Raw genomic sequence first — 18705 nt, 5'->3', positions numbered from 1 at the left:
CTCCCACATCCCCAAAACATGCATGCTAGGTTAATTGAAGACTCTAAATTGCCCATAGGTGTGAATCTGAGTGCGAATGGTTGTTTGTTTATATGTGCCCTGCGATTAGCTGGCGACCGGTTCAGGGTGTACCCCGCCTCCTGCCCGATGATAGCTGGGATGGGCTCCAGCAGCACGCGACCCTTGTGAGGAGAAACGGTACAGAAAATGGATGGATGGATGTTTTCATGTGCTTGACTGACTCAACATTAGCTTGAAGAAACTCACTCAGTTCACTTAAGTCCCTCCCCCGCCTGCACGGCGCTGCCTGACGCTGGCTGCTCATTGGTCCTTCGCCGAAGATTCAGAAGTGAGTGACAGAACGCTTCAGCAGTTCCGTTCCCACTCCCAGCCGACTCGCTTGCCTGTCGGCGGGTGGCGGCCAAGATAAAAAGAACGAATCATTTCATAAACTGATTCAGTTCTGTTCGTTCACTTAAAAGATCCGTTCTTCTGAACGAAACAGCACAGATGTTAAGGAACACAAAGTATACTAGCCCCCACCTCAACTCTGTGGTTGAAATGTAACCAGAAATGTGTGGTAAACTTTATCCAAGTTTTGTAAGTGTTATATCGCTATTGAATTAAGGTATTATTCACTCAAAATATGTGGTTTCAATTTATCCAATTAAAGTGGCTGCAAATTGTTACCCTACATTTATTGGGTAAATTCTATGGGTTGCTTTTTACAGGATAGTGCTCTTTTGTGCATTGTGCTGCATCCAAGTTTATTGTTTCAAGTTTGTTTTTTTGCCCAAAAGCACACCGAGGCATCCCAGTGCACTTAACAATAATAAAAAATAAATAAATACACACAGATACATCATCAACTGTACAATTAACACACAGTGCAGTTTAGGAATACAATATGTGAGCATCACAGGAAAGAAAAAGATATAGGGTGAAAGTTGAGGCTGAAGCCGCGCTCATGAGGTGGGCCCAGTTACCGAAGCCCTCCTTCGAAGTCAAAATGTTTTGTGAAGAGATGTGTTTTGAGTCTACTATTAAACAGCCGTGTTGAAGGACCATTTCTTAACACTAGTGAACACTGATTCCACAGGAAAGAATCACGATAAGACAATTCCCTACATCCCAAAGGTTTTTTTTTTATGAATATGTGGGAGAGTGAGGTACAGTAGCTAGAATCTTGTGAGCGAAGGGGATGGGGGGGGGGGGGGGGGGGGGGGGACAGAAAGGGGTGAATAGGTCAGAGAGAAAGGACGGCGCTTGGCCATGAAGACATTTGTAGGCCAATAGTAGGACCTTGAAGTCTGATCTGGCCTGAATAGGTAGCCAATGAAGGGACTTACTCTCAGGACAGGGGTGATGCTATTAAATATGTTGGTGCAAGTGAATATTCTGGCAGCACTATTTTGCACAAACTGTAGTTTTTCTTTTGTTGTTGTTGTTTTTTGTGGTACATTGGGGTAGGACATTGCAGTAGTCAACTCTAGAAGAAACGAATGCACGGATGAGGGTTTTGGCATCTGGGGTTGTTATCGTGGCGCAAATCTCAGCGTTTAAAATGATGTGAACGCATGATTAAGCAGACCAAAATTACAGACACCACTGTCAAGTAAAAAACAATTCATTTGATTGTTATTTGAACAACTTTATTGAAATGTACTCTGCCTGAGCTTGAGAGTGTGAGTATATTTGTAAAAATGAATTTTCCATTTGCTTGTAGTTTCACAAAATAGAGATGGCCGACTGGTTAGCACATCTGCCTCATACTTCCGAGGACCTGGGTTCCAATCCAGGCTCGCCTGTGTGGAGTTTGCATGTTCTCCCCATGCATGCTGGGTTAAATGAAGACTCTAAAATAGGTGTGAATGGATGTTCGTTTATATGTGCCCGGTGATTGGCTGGCGATCAGTTCAGGGTGTACCCTGCCTCTCGCCCAAAGTCAGCTGGCATTGGCTCCAGCACTCCCGCGGCCCTAGTGAGGATAAGCGGTACGGAAAATGGATGGATGGATGGGGAAAGAAAATGACAAAGGATCATACATTGTACCTGTGGACACAACTTTCAGTCTCCAGTGCCGTATCTTTCTCAAATGTTGACGTTGACGGTTAGGTCCTATCATCACTAACGAGAAGTGGGAGACAGTACAGTGAAAAGACAGTGATCACGAGCAGATACTGTGATGTTTGGCTTGACTCACACAGCAAGTCAAAACCACATTGCACTATGGATGAAAAACTAATCTCACTCGAGACTCGATCCTGCGCTGTAGCATCAAGTCGCTCTGAGTCATCAGGAAGCTTTCCAAGTCCAGTAGCAAGTCGAAGCAGCCAAAAGCAAGATTGTTGTTCGCTAAACAGGAGCACCAGATAGAAGGGAAATATATCAGTTGGAGGCTTCAATTGAAAAATTGCCCATAGAGAAAGAAATAGCTATAGCCCAAGCGAAAGCGTCTGCGTTCAAGGAAACTGTCATGTTGGACAACATCACATAGGTGGATGCCAGCTCATGTCACCCCCATTTGACCCTGTGCAGCGCACACACCAATACAGCAGCTAAAATACACATTTAACACTATAGTATTTATTTTTTCTCGCTAAATATACTTCCAAAGGTGCTATTGACTGGAAAATTTCACCAGATGTTGAGAACAACCCAAGTAATCCATACGTACAACGGAAGAAGAACAAATGAGCTCAGAAATTAAGTTGTGTGTAAAAATGTGAAATGACGCAGGGGAAAAGTATTGAACACATGAAGAAAAGGAAGTTCCAAAAAGGCATGTAAAGCCAAAACAACACCTAAAATCTATCAATAATCAAACAACAATCTAGCTCTTTGTCAGTGCAAATGAATATCAGCTGGTTAAATCCTAATTGATGGCCTACAAAAAGGTCTCATTGCCAAGGTGTGAGTCAAGACACATCTCATGATGGGTAAGAGCAGAGAGCTGTCTCGAGACCATCGCAAACTAATTGTTCCAAAGCATAATGATGGCATCGGTTACACGAGCAAATCTAAGCTTCTGAACGTTCCAGTCAGCACGGTTGGGGCTATAACACGTAAGTGGAAAGCCAATCATACCACCATAAATTTGCCTCGATCAGGTGCTGCTCGCAAGACTTCTGACAGAGGATTGCAAAGGATAACCAGAAGAGTTGTCCAAGAGCCAAGGACCACCTGTGGAGAGCTTCAAAAAGACCTGGAATTAGCAGGCACTGTTGTCACAAGGAAAACGGTGAGTAATGTACTCCACCGCCATGGCCTGGATGCACGCTTCCCACGCAAGACCCCTTTGCTGAAAAAAAAAAAAGCATGTCAAAGTTCGTTTAAAGTTTGCAGAACAACATTTGGACAACCCAGTTAAATACTGGGAGAATATAGTCTGATCGGATGAGAGCAAAATGTAACTGTTTGGATGCCATAATGCCATAACGTTTGGAGAAGAAATGGCACTAGACATCACTCTAAAAACACCATACCAACAGTGAAGCTCAGAGGTGGGTACAGGATGGTGTGGGGCTGCTTTTCAGAAAACAGTACTGGTAAACTTCACATTATTGAAGGAAGGATGAATAGGCAAATGTACAGAGACATTCTTGACAAAAATCTGCTGCTATCTACGAGGATGATAAAAATGAATCAAGGGTTTTCATTTCAGCAGGATAATGACCCAAAACATACTGACAAGATAACTCTCGTTGGTTTCAAAGAAAAACATAAAGCTGCTAGAATGGCCCAGCCAAACACCTGACTTGAATCCAATCAAAAATCTATGGAAAGAACTGAAACTCAAGGTTCATAAAAGAAGCTCACAGAACCTTCAAGATTTGAAGACTGCTTGTGAGGAGGAATAGGCCAAAATCACACCAGAGCAATGCATACGACTAGTTTCTCCATACAGGTGGTGTCTTGAAGCTGTCATTGCAAACAAAGGCTTTTGTACAAAGTATTAAATAAATACCAGTTGGCATGTTCAATACTTTTTCCCTGTGCCATTTCACATTATTACACACAACTTAATTTCTGAGTTTATTTGTTCTACTTTCTTTCTATGTATGGATTACTTGGGTTGTTCTCAACATCTGGTGAAAATTTCATGTCAATAGCACGTTTGGAAATATATTTAATGAGAAAAATGTGTTAAATATGTATTTATTTATATATTATTGAGCCACTGTGTGTATATATATATATATATATATATATATATATATATACGATTTTGGCTGAGCCTGATCGTCAGCGATTTTAAAATGCGGGCACTGCTACATATGAAAAGTGCTTCATATGCAGCAGTGCCCACAACCTAGTCAGTCAGCCACCAGGGGGCGAATGTATGGTTAAGCCTTCATTAAGCGCTAGCAATGCGCTGTGGGGCAAACTTCAAAATAAAAGCCTAAAATTGCCTTGATGTCCAATGTAGTATTAAATGCAGGTACTGTATCTAAATTATTTCTGCCATATTATTAACTTTTCTGAACAGTATGTTAATTGTTCAAACTGGATAGTCATTCTGTTTTTTTAATCCGCTTAATTTATGAGGAAGGCTCTCAAATTGGCAGAACTTCAAGTTGATTATGGGCATAATATGGTGATCTACATATCCTTAATTCATCGCAAGAGTCTTTTAGGGCTACCAGGTGTTGTTACCACACACAGAGGAGCAACAGACTGCTTATCAGTGCTAAAGAACACAATGTCAGCGCCACTGCCAGCGGTCCGCACTCGCATCTAGAGTTTTACCGCTCAACGGAATAAGAATTAAACCACTCTTTTTTTTCAGCAAACAGATCTTCTGCTTACACACTAAGATATGACAAATGTAATGTATTTTCTGATGAGACTGGAGAACTATCTGAGAATTCCAACAAGGCTCTCTGTTCTGTTGAAGGTGGCTAGAGGCAACCCCTGAAGGATTTTATCATTCACATTGTAATGCTAGATGTGTTTTGCCAAACCAAACAAGACTTCCTGACACATTGATGAAAGGCTTTTGTCTTGACTTGTCTGCACCTTCGGGGCCCAAATAAGAGAAGGTGAACTAAAAAGATTACTTTGTATTAGCTTGAGGAAATGGTGAAATGATAGCATGTAAGCAGACAAAAACTGGAGCTATTTCAGGTCCACTATAGTTTGTCTATCATTGTACCAAAGATCAGTCTGAGCACAATACGTGCTGATCAGTTCACGTCCCTCGATTCCCCATCTCATCACTCTGTCTCTCTTTGTCAACAGTTAATCTAAAATTGTCATATTCTTGTTAGCCACTTTCACACATTAGCCCCAGTTAATTGGTGCATCAGAAACGTAACAGTTGACGGGGACTTAGACTCCTATCGATTTCAGACAGAACTAGCTCAGGCGGACAATGCTCTGTCCAAACTGCACGTTCAGACAGCCTATGCGGGTTTACTCATAAACATAATTAAATGTGTGGCGACATCAGGATGCCAGCAACATTTGCTTTCAAAACAGAGGCGCATGAACATTGGTTGCAGCTGGCAGCGTTCCACATCAGATACCACAATGGAAGCCATTAAATTCTTGATTGTTGATATCAACTCCCCATCCCACTTTGGCCACTGACAGCGAGCAAGGAAAAAGTTGCGAAAATGCCGTCTGATATGGCCTGTGTGTTTCTTCTCCCCACAGAGCTCCCGGACTAACTGGCAGTCCAGTAATCTCAGATATCTCCTTAATTCGTCTATCACCTCATGCACCGACGGGGCCGGGTGAGTCTCCATTCAACCCTCCACATCCCTACGTCAGCCCCCACATGGAGCATTACCTGCGCTCAGTACATGGAAGCCCCACCCTCTCCATGATCTCTGCGGCACGAGGACTGAGCCCTGCCGAAGGTGAGACCCACCATACACCTGTAGTGTAGTACAACAAAATATAAACATTTCAAAGGAATTTTGCAGCAATTTATTTAAAACAACTCCAGCACCAAGAAAAGTCATTCTATCTCATTCGGAAGCCTTTTATCAGACCCTATCATGCATTGACAAGACGGCTTATAGCAGACATACGAGAGGCAATCAAAAAGTAATGAGCCCATTTGAATTTAACCTACTAAATGTTCAAACTTGAATATTTTTTGAGAATTTTGTAGTTTAAATACTTGTTTGAAGGTTTATTTAAAAAAGAAAAGTTTTCTTTAAGCCTCTCCTCTTCGTGTCCTGTCTAAAGCACAAGTAGGATTCCTAATTAACGCCGGTCAGAAGCAGAGAAATGCGAATGAATTTCTTGCTTTGGAAGAAGAACCACCATTAAATATTTTCAAAGGTGAAGAGCAAGAGCCTGCTTTAAGTGACCTCCTTGACAAGTAAAGGAACTCGTGAAGTTATCGGTTCCTTTGGCTGGACAGCAGCCATAGCCCAACCCCCATACTCAACTAATTCGGCACCATCAGATTATCACCTTTTTGGACCTTTAAAAGAAGACGTTAGCACTTATTTGATGATAAACAAATTAAGCTAGCTGGACAAAAACTGGTTGAAAGCGCAGCCTCGTGAATTTTTCGAAGATGGCATACAGTGTTCATCGATGGACAGCCGGTGATGATAAAAAGAGAGATTACTGTATATTGAAAAGTAGGGATGAAATCAGCACTTTCTTGGCTTTATTTCTATGCATATATTGCTTTTCTATTGCAATAGATAACGCTAGAGGGAAATTGGGCTGATTACGTTTTGACCGACCCTCGTAGTATTACTATTTAGGCAAATACAATAAAGAGTTCCCAAGACCCGACTTTACTGAAGTACATGTATTGCCATGACATTGGCATACAGTATTGATGAGCACAACAGATATTCATTGCAAGAAACATTCATCCTTGCCAAAACATTTTACCTACTTTATATAATCAGTAAAATAGCTTTCAATCGTTTCATGCTGGTAAGAGTGTCTTGTTTATTATTTGCTGTCCAAAAAAACGTTTCCACTTCTGTGTTTATTATTTTTTGGAAGGCCAAGGAAACCACAGATGTAACCTGTGGCCAGGAGACTTCACTTTGAATTGAACTGCATGACTTGACAATGAATCTCGTTTCGTGTTGGAAATGTGCATTTTAATTAAGACAGCTGTGTGGGATTACTATAAATTACAATCAGTACTGTACAAATTGTGAGTAGCTGCGTGTGAATATAATTTTCGTACTACTGAACGTGTTTATTGAAGTGTCACCATTAAAATGTCATCTGTTGTGTCGGCTCTGTGATAAAGCTGTCTGCACTATGTTTTTAAAATTGAGACTAGGCTTTACACGATCAGGATTTTTGGGACCGATCAGCGAGTTTAAAAAAAACGATCACCGGTCCGATCACAAGATGGAGCAATGTGTCTATTTAAATTACTTGTTATTTTACTGTATATACTTGTGTACTTAATTTCTCAAAAAAATTATATTTACAATAAATAATGTATATTTTATCTATTTATGCCAGTGAGGCATAGTGACAGACAGAACAAATGAATGGTCTTCTATTAGATGGCAGGAAGTACTTACAGTAATTAATGTATCCACTCTTTGTGACATTTTTGTTTGTTGGTGTGCCGTGAGATTTTGCAATTGTAAAATATGTGCCTGGCTCCATAAACGTTGGAAATCACTGCTCTCGTCAGATCAGTCAGGTCAAACCAACATTAAAAACATGACAGAAATAATGGGTGCTAACTTACTGTAATGAAATTACTTTATTGTAGTTAAATTACTTCACACACACCAAAACTTTAGAGCATGATTCGACAGAACGCCTGCATGTTCGCTTACAACCGTTAGTGCTCGCACTAGCTTGCTAGGCTACACAACGTTTTGTTGCCTGCTTGCGAGCCGTATCATTTTAAAAGTATGTGAACATACCTCAAGCAAGCCTTAAACGAACGCCCTCTCCCAAGCACCGGTGACCACCAACACACGTTTTTCTCCATTTTGTTCTTATAAACACACGCGCGATCCATTATTGTTGTCGTCGCCATGGTAACGAGTGTATCTGGTCTCGTTTGAGTTGACAAGCTGAAGCCCAGTGATTGTAAAAAATGGGATGCGGTGGTATCAGAATACAAGATTTTATTGCAGTAGTCCGACATAGTGCAATCGTGAAAGACCAAATTTGTCATGTACCGTATTTTCACGACCATAAGTTGCACCGTATTAAAAGGCGCAGTCTCAGTTACGGGGTCTATTTCTGTTTTTAACACATACATAAGGCGCACAGTATTATTGAGCGCAGGCACGGTAAAACATAGGCTATCTTAAAACATACGGTAACATGCATGCACGCTAAAACAATGTTTTTAAAAAGGGAGCAAAACTGAGTTCGGTTGTACTTTGTTGAACTATTTAACAATGTACTCACGTTAGTTTTTGATTAATCCTCATCCACCAATCCATCAAAGTCCTCATGTTCTGTATCCGAAATGAACAGCTAAGCAAGTTCTCCATCTAACACGTCGGGTTCCCTCTCGTCATTGTCGGAGTCAGTCTCGTTGCCGTGCGGCTCCTCAGAAATGATGCCGGCTTTTACGAAAGCTCGAACAACAGTTCAAGCAGACACGTTAGCCCGAGCATCCGCAATCCATTCACAAATTGTAGCGTAACTCGCCCGGCGCTGCCTCCTCGTCTTAGTAAAGCTGTGTTCGCCATCTGTCATCCATGGCTCCCACGCCGCTCGCAACTTCACTTTGAACGCCCTGTTTACACCGACGTCCACCGGTTGGAGTTCCTTCGTCGATCCTCCCGGAATGATGGCAAGCTCCGAGTTATTGCTGGAGCAAGATTATATGACTTGACTTGCAAATCGCTTAAACCAGGTAGTGACTTGACTCAACTTGCTTGGGATTTCCTTGAGACTTGAAGGTTATGACTTCAGACTTGCTTGTGACTTGCACGTACAATATGTGGCTGACTCCCACCTCTGGTCAATGGGGTCACACACAAACAATCTTAAGCCAAAAGTCACACTGTACAATTGAAGCGCTACTGTTGGAGCACAGACAGTCTGTCTGCTGTTACAACTGTTATAGAATAATAGGTGCGGATTAATCAAGTTTTTAAGTTTATGTGTAAGCTTATACGTAGGCCATGTCTGTGTGTGATTGGGAGAGGGGGAGGGGCATCACGTTTTGCTTACCCAGTATATGCGGTGATCCCAATCCAAAGTCCACTGACTTTCTACCAGTATGCATATTAATCCACCAAAGCCCATATCGCTGTCCACAAACTTCTAACTACTGAGGTGTGATAGGCAGTGGGAGAAGAGGAAACGCAGACCTCTTCCATCCATCTGCTTACTACTTTAATCTTGTGGCTAAATTTAGCCTGTCAAAAATGCACACCAATGTCAGAGATGGGCAAACAAAAGCCTGAAAAGTTGTTTGACCACGAGTGGTGGCCGTGAGACAGCGACCCAAGCGCCTACCTTCAAGTCTTAAGGTTTCCTTCCAACTTTGCAGTCATACAAGTCAAGTCAATTTTATCTACAGTATGTAGCACTAATTCACAACGGATGTTATCGAAGGGCACTTTACACATTGAGCAGGTCAAGAATATCACTCCTCACACATTTTATATATGTTGTATATATGAAAAAAAACAACTGAACCCCACACGGACAAGCACGGAGGGAACGGAAATGAAGAAACGTCGAACAGGACCCACCCTCTCTGTGTTAGCCGGTTGGGTTGAGATGGGGCGACAGAGTAGAGGGACAGCGGGTAGATATACCCGTTTTAATTTACTCAGCAGCAACAACATTAGGTCCAAATTTAAACAATATGAAAATTGGGAACATTGGATTGATATCTGGAGAGTTTCTTGTCTTCTTCCTGGGCACCCGTGAAGGCACAACACCTTTCGCTGGCCCATCGCCGTGACGTCTCCCTTGCCTGCTTGTATTTGAATTGTTTCTTTGTGTGGTGTATGCATGAAACAAAATATAGAGCAGACACAATTGAATTTTCCTTTGGGGATTCAAATGAGTATGGCAAAAAGTTATTTGTTTCCTCTGTACTGGTGGAACTGCTTCTTTTTACTGTGTTTTATCGAGATTTAACGTTGAGGTTTCACAAAAAATAATCTATTAGTCCTGAACTGATTTTGTGGTTCCCATTTCTCCGACAGTTACCCATGAACACTTAAAAGACCGAGCCCTCTTCACTCTCCCTCCACCACCACCGGGGGCAAACCCCACAGAATACTACCATCTGATGGCCAGTGCCAGCCAGCGAAACCCATATGGCGACCTCTTGATGCAGAGCAGTGCGGCGGCGGCGGCAGCAGCGGCGGCCCATTTACCAGATTACATCAGTCCAGTGGATGGTAAGAACAAGTTTTAGGTGGTGTTAATGAGTTAATATGGTGATATGTTTGTTTGTTATCTGTTTCCATTTTTTTGAGTGCAGCTTTGGCTGTCGTGTAGTTTAATTAATACTATTAAATAGCATTTAAATGTTAAAAATGCAACTATTTGAAATGGATTTTATTGCTGGTATGGCAGCGGCCCCGCTTCACCAATCACGTACCAAACACGAAACACATTTGTATGTCACGACACCAAAATCTGATGTGGTCGTTTTGCAAGCCCAATGCCATTTAATGCCTTTTGCGTTCAATCAACCAACCGTATAAATGTCAAATTTCAACAAGGTAAAAGATTCATTTGGACTTCGGAAATGGGATTTTGATGGAATGGAACATGTAAGACGAATCATGGTGGGACTGAAGCTTCAAAGCATTCCCCTTTTACACTGCCAGTAAAAGTTGCTGATCGATAGCACAGGGTGCAATCCGTTTTCCAATGGGATATAATCCAATACTCTTGTCTTTCATTCTTGTCCAACCACCCATCCATACAAATATTGCTCCACATCCCCCACCCACCTCTGACTTTGGATGTTCACAGAAAGACACAAATGCAGTCATCCTCTCGTGCAGGTAAGCTGCAAAAAGAGCACCAAAAAAAAAAAGAAAAAATGATTACAAGGTGTTCTTCTTCTCTTCCTCCACCCGCCTCAGTGACCACCACTGTGCTGCTGTTTGGATAGACTATTTACTCTAATACCCCCATCCACCACTACATGCTCCAATGCTGTGCTTACACTGACTGGGGCCATCCCAGTGACTTTATTTTGTGTTCCATCATCCTAGTGGTGATGATGCGGTCGCGAGTTGGCCTTGTACCTGCATGAAGGCGCTCGCATTGCGGCCTTGAGAGCACACAGGGCCCATATAGACCCAGGCAGCCATCTAATGGTCTGCGCTGGCCGCCTCAGCCTGAATCAAAGACCTTATTTACTGCCAGGGTAAGAGAAGACGAGTAGTGGCTGAGGTGGTCAATATGTGCTTCATCACTTGGTGTTTGCTTTGGATGGCAACACAGATAAAATGATGGCAAAAAAATCACTTTGCATATACTGTACAGGAATATTCAGTAGACCCACCGCAAAACGTAGGAGGACTCAGTGACCCCGAAGTATGGGTCATCAGACACCTTCTACTTACACTGCTGGTTTACTTCGGAGAAATAACATTTCTAGACCTTTTATTGAACTCTTTCACAGAGTGCTCTGTCAGGATTGTATCTTTTACATGGCTATAGACCTTATTAGGATTTACTTCAACTTATCAGAATGTAGACCCAAGAAGATATGCTTATAATGCAAAGAGTATCAATATCAATACTTGATATTGTGTAAAGTATCAGCAATAAATGCAGACTTTGTAATTCTCTTTAATATTGATTTATTTATTGAGTTGAAACACTTGTAAGACTAAACATATAAATTATTGCCATATCATCAATGTGATTTTAAAGTTTCAGAGAAATCTAGAAAGACCAAAACTTCAAATTAATACAGCTTGATAAGCACTACATAAGACATGAGCGCTATACATTGGACTGTGCTGCCGTTAAAACTGCTCTGGATAATGGCATTGATTAATAAATCATGATTAACACAAGCACTGGCACATGACCGTCCATGTAAAGGTAAAAAAAAAAATAACACACATTTTACAAATGGACGGCACGGTAGCCGACTGATTAGTAAATCTGCCTCACAGTTCTGACGACCGGGGTTCAAGTCCCGGCCTCGCCTGTGTGGAGTTTGCATGTTCTCCCCGTGCCTGCGCGGGTTTTCTCCGGGCACTCCGGTTTCCTCCCACATCCCAAAAACATGCGTGCTAGGTTAATTGAAGACTCTAAATTGCCCGTAGGTGTGAATGTGAATGCGAATGGTTGTTGGTTTCTATGTGCTCAGCGATTGGCTGGCGACCGGTTCAGGGTGTACCCCGCCTCCTGCCCGATGATAGCTGGGATAGGCTCCAGCACGCCCGCGACCCTCGTGAGGAGAAGCGCCTCAGAAAATGGATGGATGGATGGATTTTACAAAGGGCGGCATTCAGAATCAAGTTTGCAATAGAGGCTGTAAGGCATGGGTGGGCAGAAAAATATCAGGTTGGCTTTTAGGAAAGTGTTGAGCTTCCCATGACAAAAGCAGCAGCCAAGGTAAATGTCTACCATCCTGGGGAAAGAGAGATCTCAGTGTTGATGAAGTAGTTGGGGCAAGGGAGATAGTTGTGCGTACTGATGTGGTGCTGAGGCCATTGGGAGGTGGGGCTTTTACAGTATACACACAAACTCTATGTTGGTTCATGAGCACATCTGTGTGAGTGTGTGCATAAACACACTGTTAATCACAACAGCAGCGTTTGGTTTGGACAGTCAGGGCTCATATAGGACTCAGTGCAAGTTCCTTTGCTAATAGAAAATCACACTGTTAGTATTTGTCAAATTTACCAGGGAAAATATACATTTCGCCATTCTTGGTGCCCATGGGGTTGGCTGGCTGTCGATGTGGAGGGCTTAAGTCCTGCTGGCATCAATTCGAGAAGTCTGGCATGGGTGTTACTCTAACGTAGAGTAGGTCCTGTTCATCTTTGCAGAGAGGGAGTAAGATGAGGTTTTATTTACCTATATCAAGGGCAAGGGAGGCATGCCAAAGACTGTTTAAGGTCAAAGAGACACCTCTTAGCAGCTCTGCTGCAAACTTTCAACAGCGTCTTGATCTTTATAAATGAGTCGCAAAGCCTGTACTTCTTACACAAAACAAGTTTCATATTTTGTTTAGATCACCTGAAATGATTTTTGGGATAAGAAAGATTATTATGAGCGATGACTGGTTGTTTGCAGAACTTTGTAGTATCCGTGTGATTAGAGTGAGGAAGAGAAACGTTAGCTTTAGCGATTTGCACAACCTTTTGCAAAATTCTACAACAAGCACAGAAGCACACACTATTTACTACCATGCTTTGTAAAATGATTATTCTGTTTATATCAGAGTGCGTGCTTATGCCTCCATACAAATGCAGGTCCCACAATTACAAGTACAACCGGCTCTCGTTGTATTCCCACAGAGCGATATTACATGTGAGGCGCACACACACACACAGACACACGCGCGCGCACACGCACTATTTGGAATGAGTGCACATTTCTGAGCAACCATGTCCTGCACATCTGTTTTCTTACTCCATGCCGGAACTCACCATTTCAATTATAGGCGGCACCTATAAAACACTCATTTCCAAAGAGTGACAGTTTATTCCAGGAAAATTTAGCTTTGACCAATGACATCCTTTGCCACAACTCCTATCTTAGAAACTAGCCTTTTCATTTGTTAAGCCCGAAGAACAGCATATTACTTGTTAGCTGGAGCCATCACAACTCCTTGAGAGTTAGGGTGTAGCTTGAAGAGGTGGTTAGAAGATGGAGGAGAGCGCTTTGATTTGGGCAAAGCGCCCAGAGGGCCGAGGCCAGCGCCAGGTTACCAGGCTGCCAGACTGTGAGGCGTGTTTCCTACTTTATACTATATTGCAAAAAAAAAATACAAATCATCACAGCTACATGCACAATCCTTTTGAAGCATTGACTGTAACAATGAGATCCGCGCCCACGATTCCTGATAAAACGTTTGCTTGCCACACATGAAATTAAAGAAAATCTTTCTTTAATATAGCGAAGAGGCATATGGCATTGTTGCTTTTAAAATACTTCTGAGTCTTTGCTATAGTTCCCTTTTTGCGGTTTATCCCCCAAATTGCCGTTGCATTCCACGGGCCTTTTAACCAGGTGCATATGTCTTACTTTACGACAACCACCTCCAAACATAATAGTTTTGGTAGTAAGACCCAAGTTTATTGCTCTGGGTCTGGCACAGTAGTTATGGTGCCAGGATTCATTTGGCTGGAACTGTTCTGAGCGCCACCGGCAACTCTGTCATTGCTACGTATTGACAGGAGTCAAGGTGTAGAAACTGTGTCAGGTTACCGCATGGACGTAGGTGAATTGTGATGTGCCCATTAAGAGTTTCCTGCCTCTCACACCTCTGATAATGTCTGCTGTAAGACCTAATTACATGTGCGCTCAAACAACTAGTCCTGCTTTCTATCCTCCCACGCTATAAATCAGCAGCTGTTGATCCACACAAGAGATCTGTCTCTGAGAAAGAGCAAAAGTGAGTATGGAAAAATAAACAGCATTTTATTCAAGTTCATGAGAAAGTACTCCCATTATTTCCTATTACTGTTTTTTACTACAAGCATAAGATACAAATACTGTTAACAACTAAATCCAGCAGCTGGCTATGTTCCCGATCTGTCTGAGTCAGGTTTTCGTCTTTATAATGGTATTCTGAGATCAATTTGTTTAAATTGCCTCCGTTTAACTTGGAGTGGTCTGAAAGTGATTGTTATCATGGTAATTACTGGGAAAGATTGGTGGGGATTCATTATGCATTAGAGGATGCAAATGTTTAACAGGAGGGCTGTTTGTGCAAGTAAGAGATGCGAGAGATAGTGTAGCCTAGCTAAAGGCTAGATGTGACCTCTATGGATATGCTGGGGGATTTATTTTATTCAAGGTAATGCTGGCTTCCACTGTTTTAAGTTAAAGAGGATTAGTGTATGGGAAATTGCTCATATGGTTACTGAAGCATTTGATTGTTGGACAACATATTCTTATTATTTAGGAAGCATGCAGTAATCCCTCGTGTATCACGGGGGTTATGTTCCGGAAAACCCCCACAGTAAGTGAAATCTGCAATGTAGCGACCACTTATTTATTGTATTATTGTATACATTTATGTTTCATACGTGCAATTTAATGCCAATATGTGATACTTTAGGTCACCATCCACACACTGTGCATGAGCACATGCCTATTTTAGCTGACATGGACAAAAAGCCGTGAAGACATTGGGGAAACAGGCCATTTCCTGCCCAAAGCAATGACACCGTTCCTCACCCTGACAATGTGGTCAGCGAAAAGCATTATGAGAACCCGGAATTCATTGTGATGAGGTTTTTAACTCCAGTGCTGTCGTTGGAGAAAATCAAGCTAAATGTTGCTCTTTAATTGCATTTGTTCCTGTCGATATTATTACGAGTGTGTCCATTAGCTATTCGTCGGGCTAAGGCTGGTATTTGCCATTTTATTTAAATGATTAAAACTGGACTGTGGCTTGTGTTTTAAACAGTGGCATGCCAGTCATGTTATTTGTATCCTCAAGCGATTCGGTGACTGACCAAGTGTATGAGTTGAGATTACTCTGTAAATTTTCTTGTATTGCAAATATTAAGAGCTCATTTTTATGCAAAGATTAAGAGCCCAACTGACCTTATATGAGTCAGTGCTGCCACGTTAAAATCATACAGCCAAGGAAGCTAGCTGTAACAAAGAGGTGGCAAGTAAGTAACACCACTACACTGACCTATATTTAAAACATTTTGTAAAAATTACCATGCAGTGAATCCGCAATGAGTGAACCACGATATAGCAAGGGATCACTGTACTGTAATCTTGGCTTTTTGGTTTGTGTACAGTTTCACGTTTCTCCAGTCCCCGGATGACACCACGACTGAGCAGGAAGAGGGCACTATCCATCTCTCCACTATCAGATGCCAGCATTGACCTGCAGACCATGATCCGCACCTCACCCAACTCCCTGGTTGCCTACATCAATAACTCCCGCTCGAGTTCAGCTGCCAGCAGCTCTTACGGGCACCTCTCAGTTGGAGGAATGAGGTATGTAGAAGCAATTATACTGTATATCATCAAAACATACTCTGCAGAGATACAAACTGGAGCAGAATTCCTTGATCAGATAAGGTTATACTCATCTGCCAAGAGCCTTGTAAGTTTTAGGAGTGACTTTTCTGTGTACATACCAAAATGTGTTCCTCGTTCCTGTGATGTAATGGCCTTTCCTTTTCTTTCTATGCCAGCCCATCATTCAGTTTCCCTCATCCCATTAACCCGGTGGCGTATCAGCAGTTGTTGTCTCAGCAGAGGGGCCTGAATGCCTTTGGCCACACCCCCCCTCTCATTCAACCACCACTGTCCTCGTTCTCTGCCCGTCAACATTCCCTGGCCACTCCGCCTTTGTCCACCTCCCATAACAGCACCAACTCAGAAGCTAATCAGGTGGGACTGGAATGACTGATAAGCCTGAATGTTTGACCGATACTATTGATGGATATCTTCTCATGTCTCCTAGAAAGATGAGGTTTATTGACACGGCTGTTCTCTAATCAGAGAATGAACAGCGTGCATTAACATCAAACTCAGCAAGTCAAAGATATTAAAAGACACATTTTCACTGTCCACATACTGTATTTCATATGTTTTATGAGACCAATTCTTCTATCTGTTAATGCAATAATTGTTTATTTAATTAAACAGCACATTGAAATACGAGAGGAGCCATAAATACCATATATCAGTCGTCCCCAACCACCGGTACCGGGCCGGGAGGCATTTGTTACCGGGCCGCAGAGAAAGAATGACCAATTAATGTAATTTCTGTTGTATTGCATTCGCTTGTCAACATGTTTTATTTTGAAAATTGACCGGATCTTCTTCGCCGCACCAGCTGCGCGTCTCATCAGAATCATCTTTATTTGCCAAGTATGTCCAAAAAACACACAAGGAATTTGTCTCCGCCGCTCTAGTACGACAACAGACAGTCAATTGACAGAGAACACTTTTGACACATAAAGACATTGACAAAAAAACAGTCACTGAGCAGTAAAGGGTTGCTAGTTATCTGGTAAAGCCGGTACATTTTTATTTTATTTTTTTTGACAATTGTGCAAAAAGATGCAGAGTCCTCTAGCACTGAGAGCAGTTCGAATGACTAATATAGCAATAGTCCGGTGCAATGACCATTGTGCAAAGGCCGCCGAGACTTCAAGGAGTGTATTTTGGTTTAAAGTGACGAGTAGTGCTATAATCTGGGACAATGTTGGTTGTGCAAATGTTGCAGATACTCCTCAATCAGTGTGCAAATGGAGCAGATGCTACTCTGGTATGAGTGGCCAGTATTGGTCAACAACAGATATGCAAATAGTGCAGCGTGGCGAGACAAATACAGTGAGTGCACGAGTAATGTATAATTGGGCCCACAGAAATGTGACAACAAACTCAAGTCAAAAAATTGCCAGCATGTTGAAATGGAATTGTAGGTTAGGTGTTTAAGAAGTTGATTGCAAGAGGGAAGAAGCTGTTGGAATGTCTACTAGTTCTAGTTTGCATTGATCGGTAGCGCCTACCTGAGGGAAGGAGCTGGAAGAGCTGGTGACCGGGATGCGGAGGGTCCGAGAGGATTTTGCACGCTCTTGTCTTAGTTCTGGCAGCGTACAAGTCCTCAAGGGTGGGTAGGGGGGTACACGTCGAGACTCGAACGCTTCTGTTTCCGGTCCGAGCGAGCTGGCTAACGGCGGGAGAGCTCAAAGAACAAAATAATTTCATAAACTAATTCAGTTCATTACGTTTGCTGAAGAAACAACACTATATCAGGAGTCCTACTTAAAATACGGGTTTATCGCAACAGTTAACTCTCACGCACCAAGTACGCTCTGATACAGATGCAATCATAGGTTGCTGCTCAACATGGACAGAACTACTTTTACGGAGTTCAAAGTCTACTCTCATTGAGGAGCTACATATATATATATATATATATATATATATATATATATATATATATATATATATATGCACGCCACCACAGCCGGTCCGTGAGAAAAATGCCGACTCCCAACAGGTCCACGGTGCAAAGAAGGTTGGGGAACACTGCCATATATGACTTCATTACAAATATTAAAAGTGTTGGGATCAAAAACTGATTATGCTGACTTTGAATGAACAATCAATTCATTTTTGTTGTAATCAAAACTCAGTCCTCTGTTTTATTCAGTGCTGATCTCAGAATATTGATTACACGTAGAAAAATTTACTGGAACTGAAGATGGTAATTTTTCACCTGGAGTATTCTGGTGGAACTATAATTTTCAAGTGAGGAAGCTACCATAGAGATTCCAAGTGTAAATTATAATAATGCCCGAGAACTACCCTGGGAATGCCCAAAGTCGTCTGACCTCAGAAGCAGGGTCGGTCCTGGCTAGAATCCTACATGGTGTGTCGGAAAAGTTGCAGAACTGGTGTCAAAAAAGATATATTTCAAACCCACGCTACAAACAGACAATCAACCAGCTATGCTACAAAGAGATCCTATGAAGTTTGCCTTGTTCAGTGCGCGAGAACAGGCAAGAGTTGTGGCAGAACTACATGTGGATGCTTCACCATGACAACGCGCCTGCTCACAATGCCCTGAACATCTGACAGTTCCTCGCC

The 18705-nt window shown here is 42.2% G+C and overlaps 1 protein-coding gene and 1 long non-coding RNA gene across 3 annotated transcripts in view; one reads left to right on the top strand and one right to left on the bottom strand.

Moving 5' to 3' along the window:
- gli2a (GLI family zinc finger 2a) overlaps positions 1-18705 on the top strand; it is a 92433-nt gene that overhangs the window by 59219 nt on the left and 14509 nt on the right. The window contains exons 1-5 of one of the 2 annotated variants that reach the window (XM_061792715.1): positions 3185-3241; positions 5659-5864; positions 10134-10331; positions 15894-16095; positions 16296-16494. In XM_061792715.1, coding sequence (XP_061648699.1) covers positions 5783-5864; positions 10134-10331; positions 15894-16095; positions 16296-16494 — 681 coding nt within the window. In that variant the 5' untranslated portion in view covers positions 3185-3241; positions 5659-5782. Of the gene's footprint in view, positions 1-3184; positions 3242-5658; positions 5865-10133; positions 10332-15893; positions 16096-16295; positions 16495-18705 lie in introns of those variants that run through there. The other variant, XM_061792714.1, reaches the window with a different exon arrangement.
- On the bottom strand, positions 1262-16346 carry LOC133486897 (uncharacterized). Its single transcript, XR_009791148.1, has 4 exons — positions 16239-16346; positions 2252-2355; positions 2053-2127; positions 1262-1978 (listed from the first exon to the last, which is right to left on the bottom strand). It is a non-coding gene; the product is annotated as an uncharacterized LOC133486897 (long non-coding RNA).

This window comes from Phyllopteryx taeniolatus, chromosome 12 (assembly GCF_024500385.1).
Source record: "Phyllopteryx taeniolatus isolate TA_2022b chromosome 12, UOR_Ptae_1.2, whole genome shotgun sequence".
NCBI classification, from domain to species: Eukaryota; Metazoa; Chordata; class Actinopteri; order Syngnathiformes; family Syngnathidae; genus Phyllopteryx; species Phyllopteryx taeniolatus.
The sequence above is the reverse complement of the archived record's forward strand: the minus strand, read 5'-3'. Positions and strand labels throughout refer to the sequence as shown.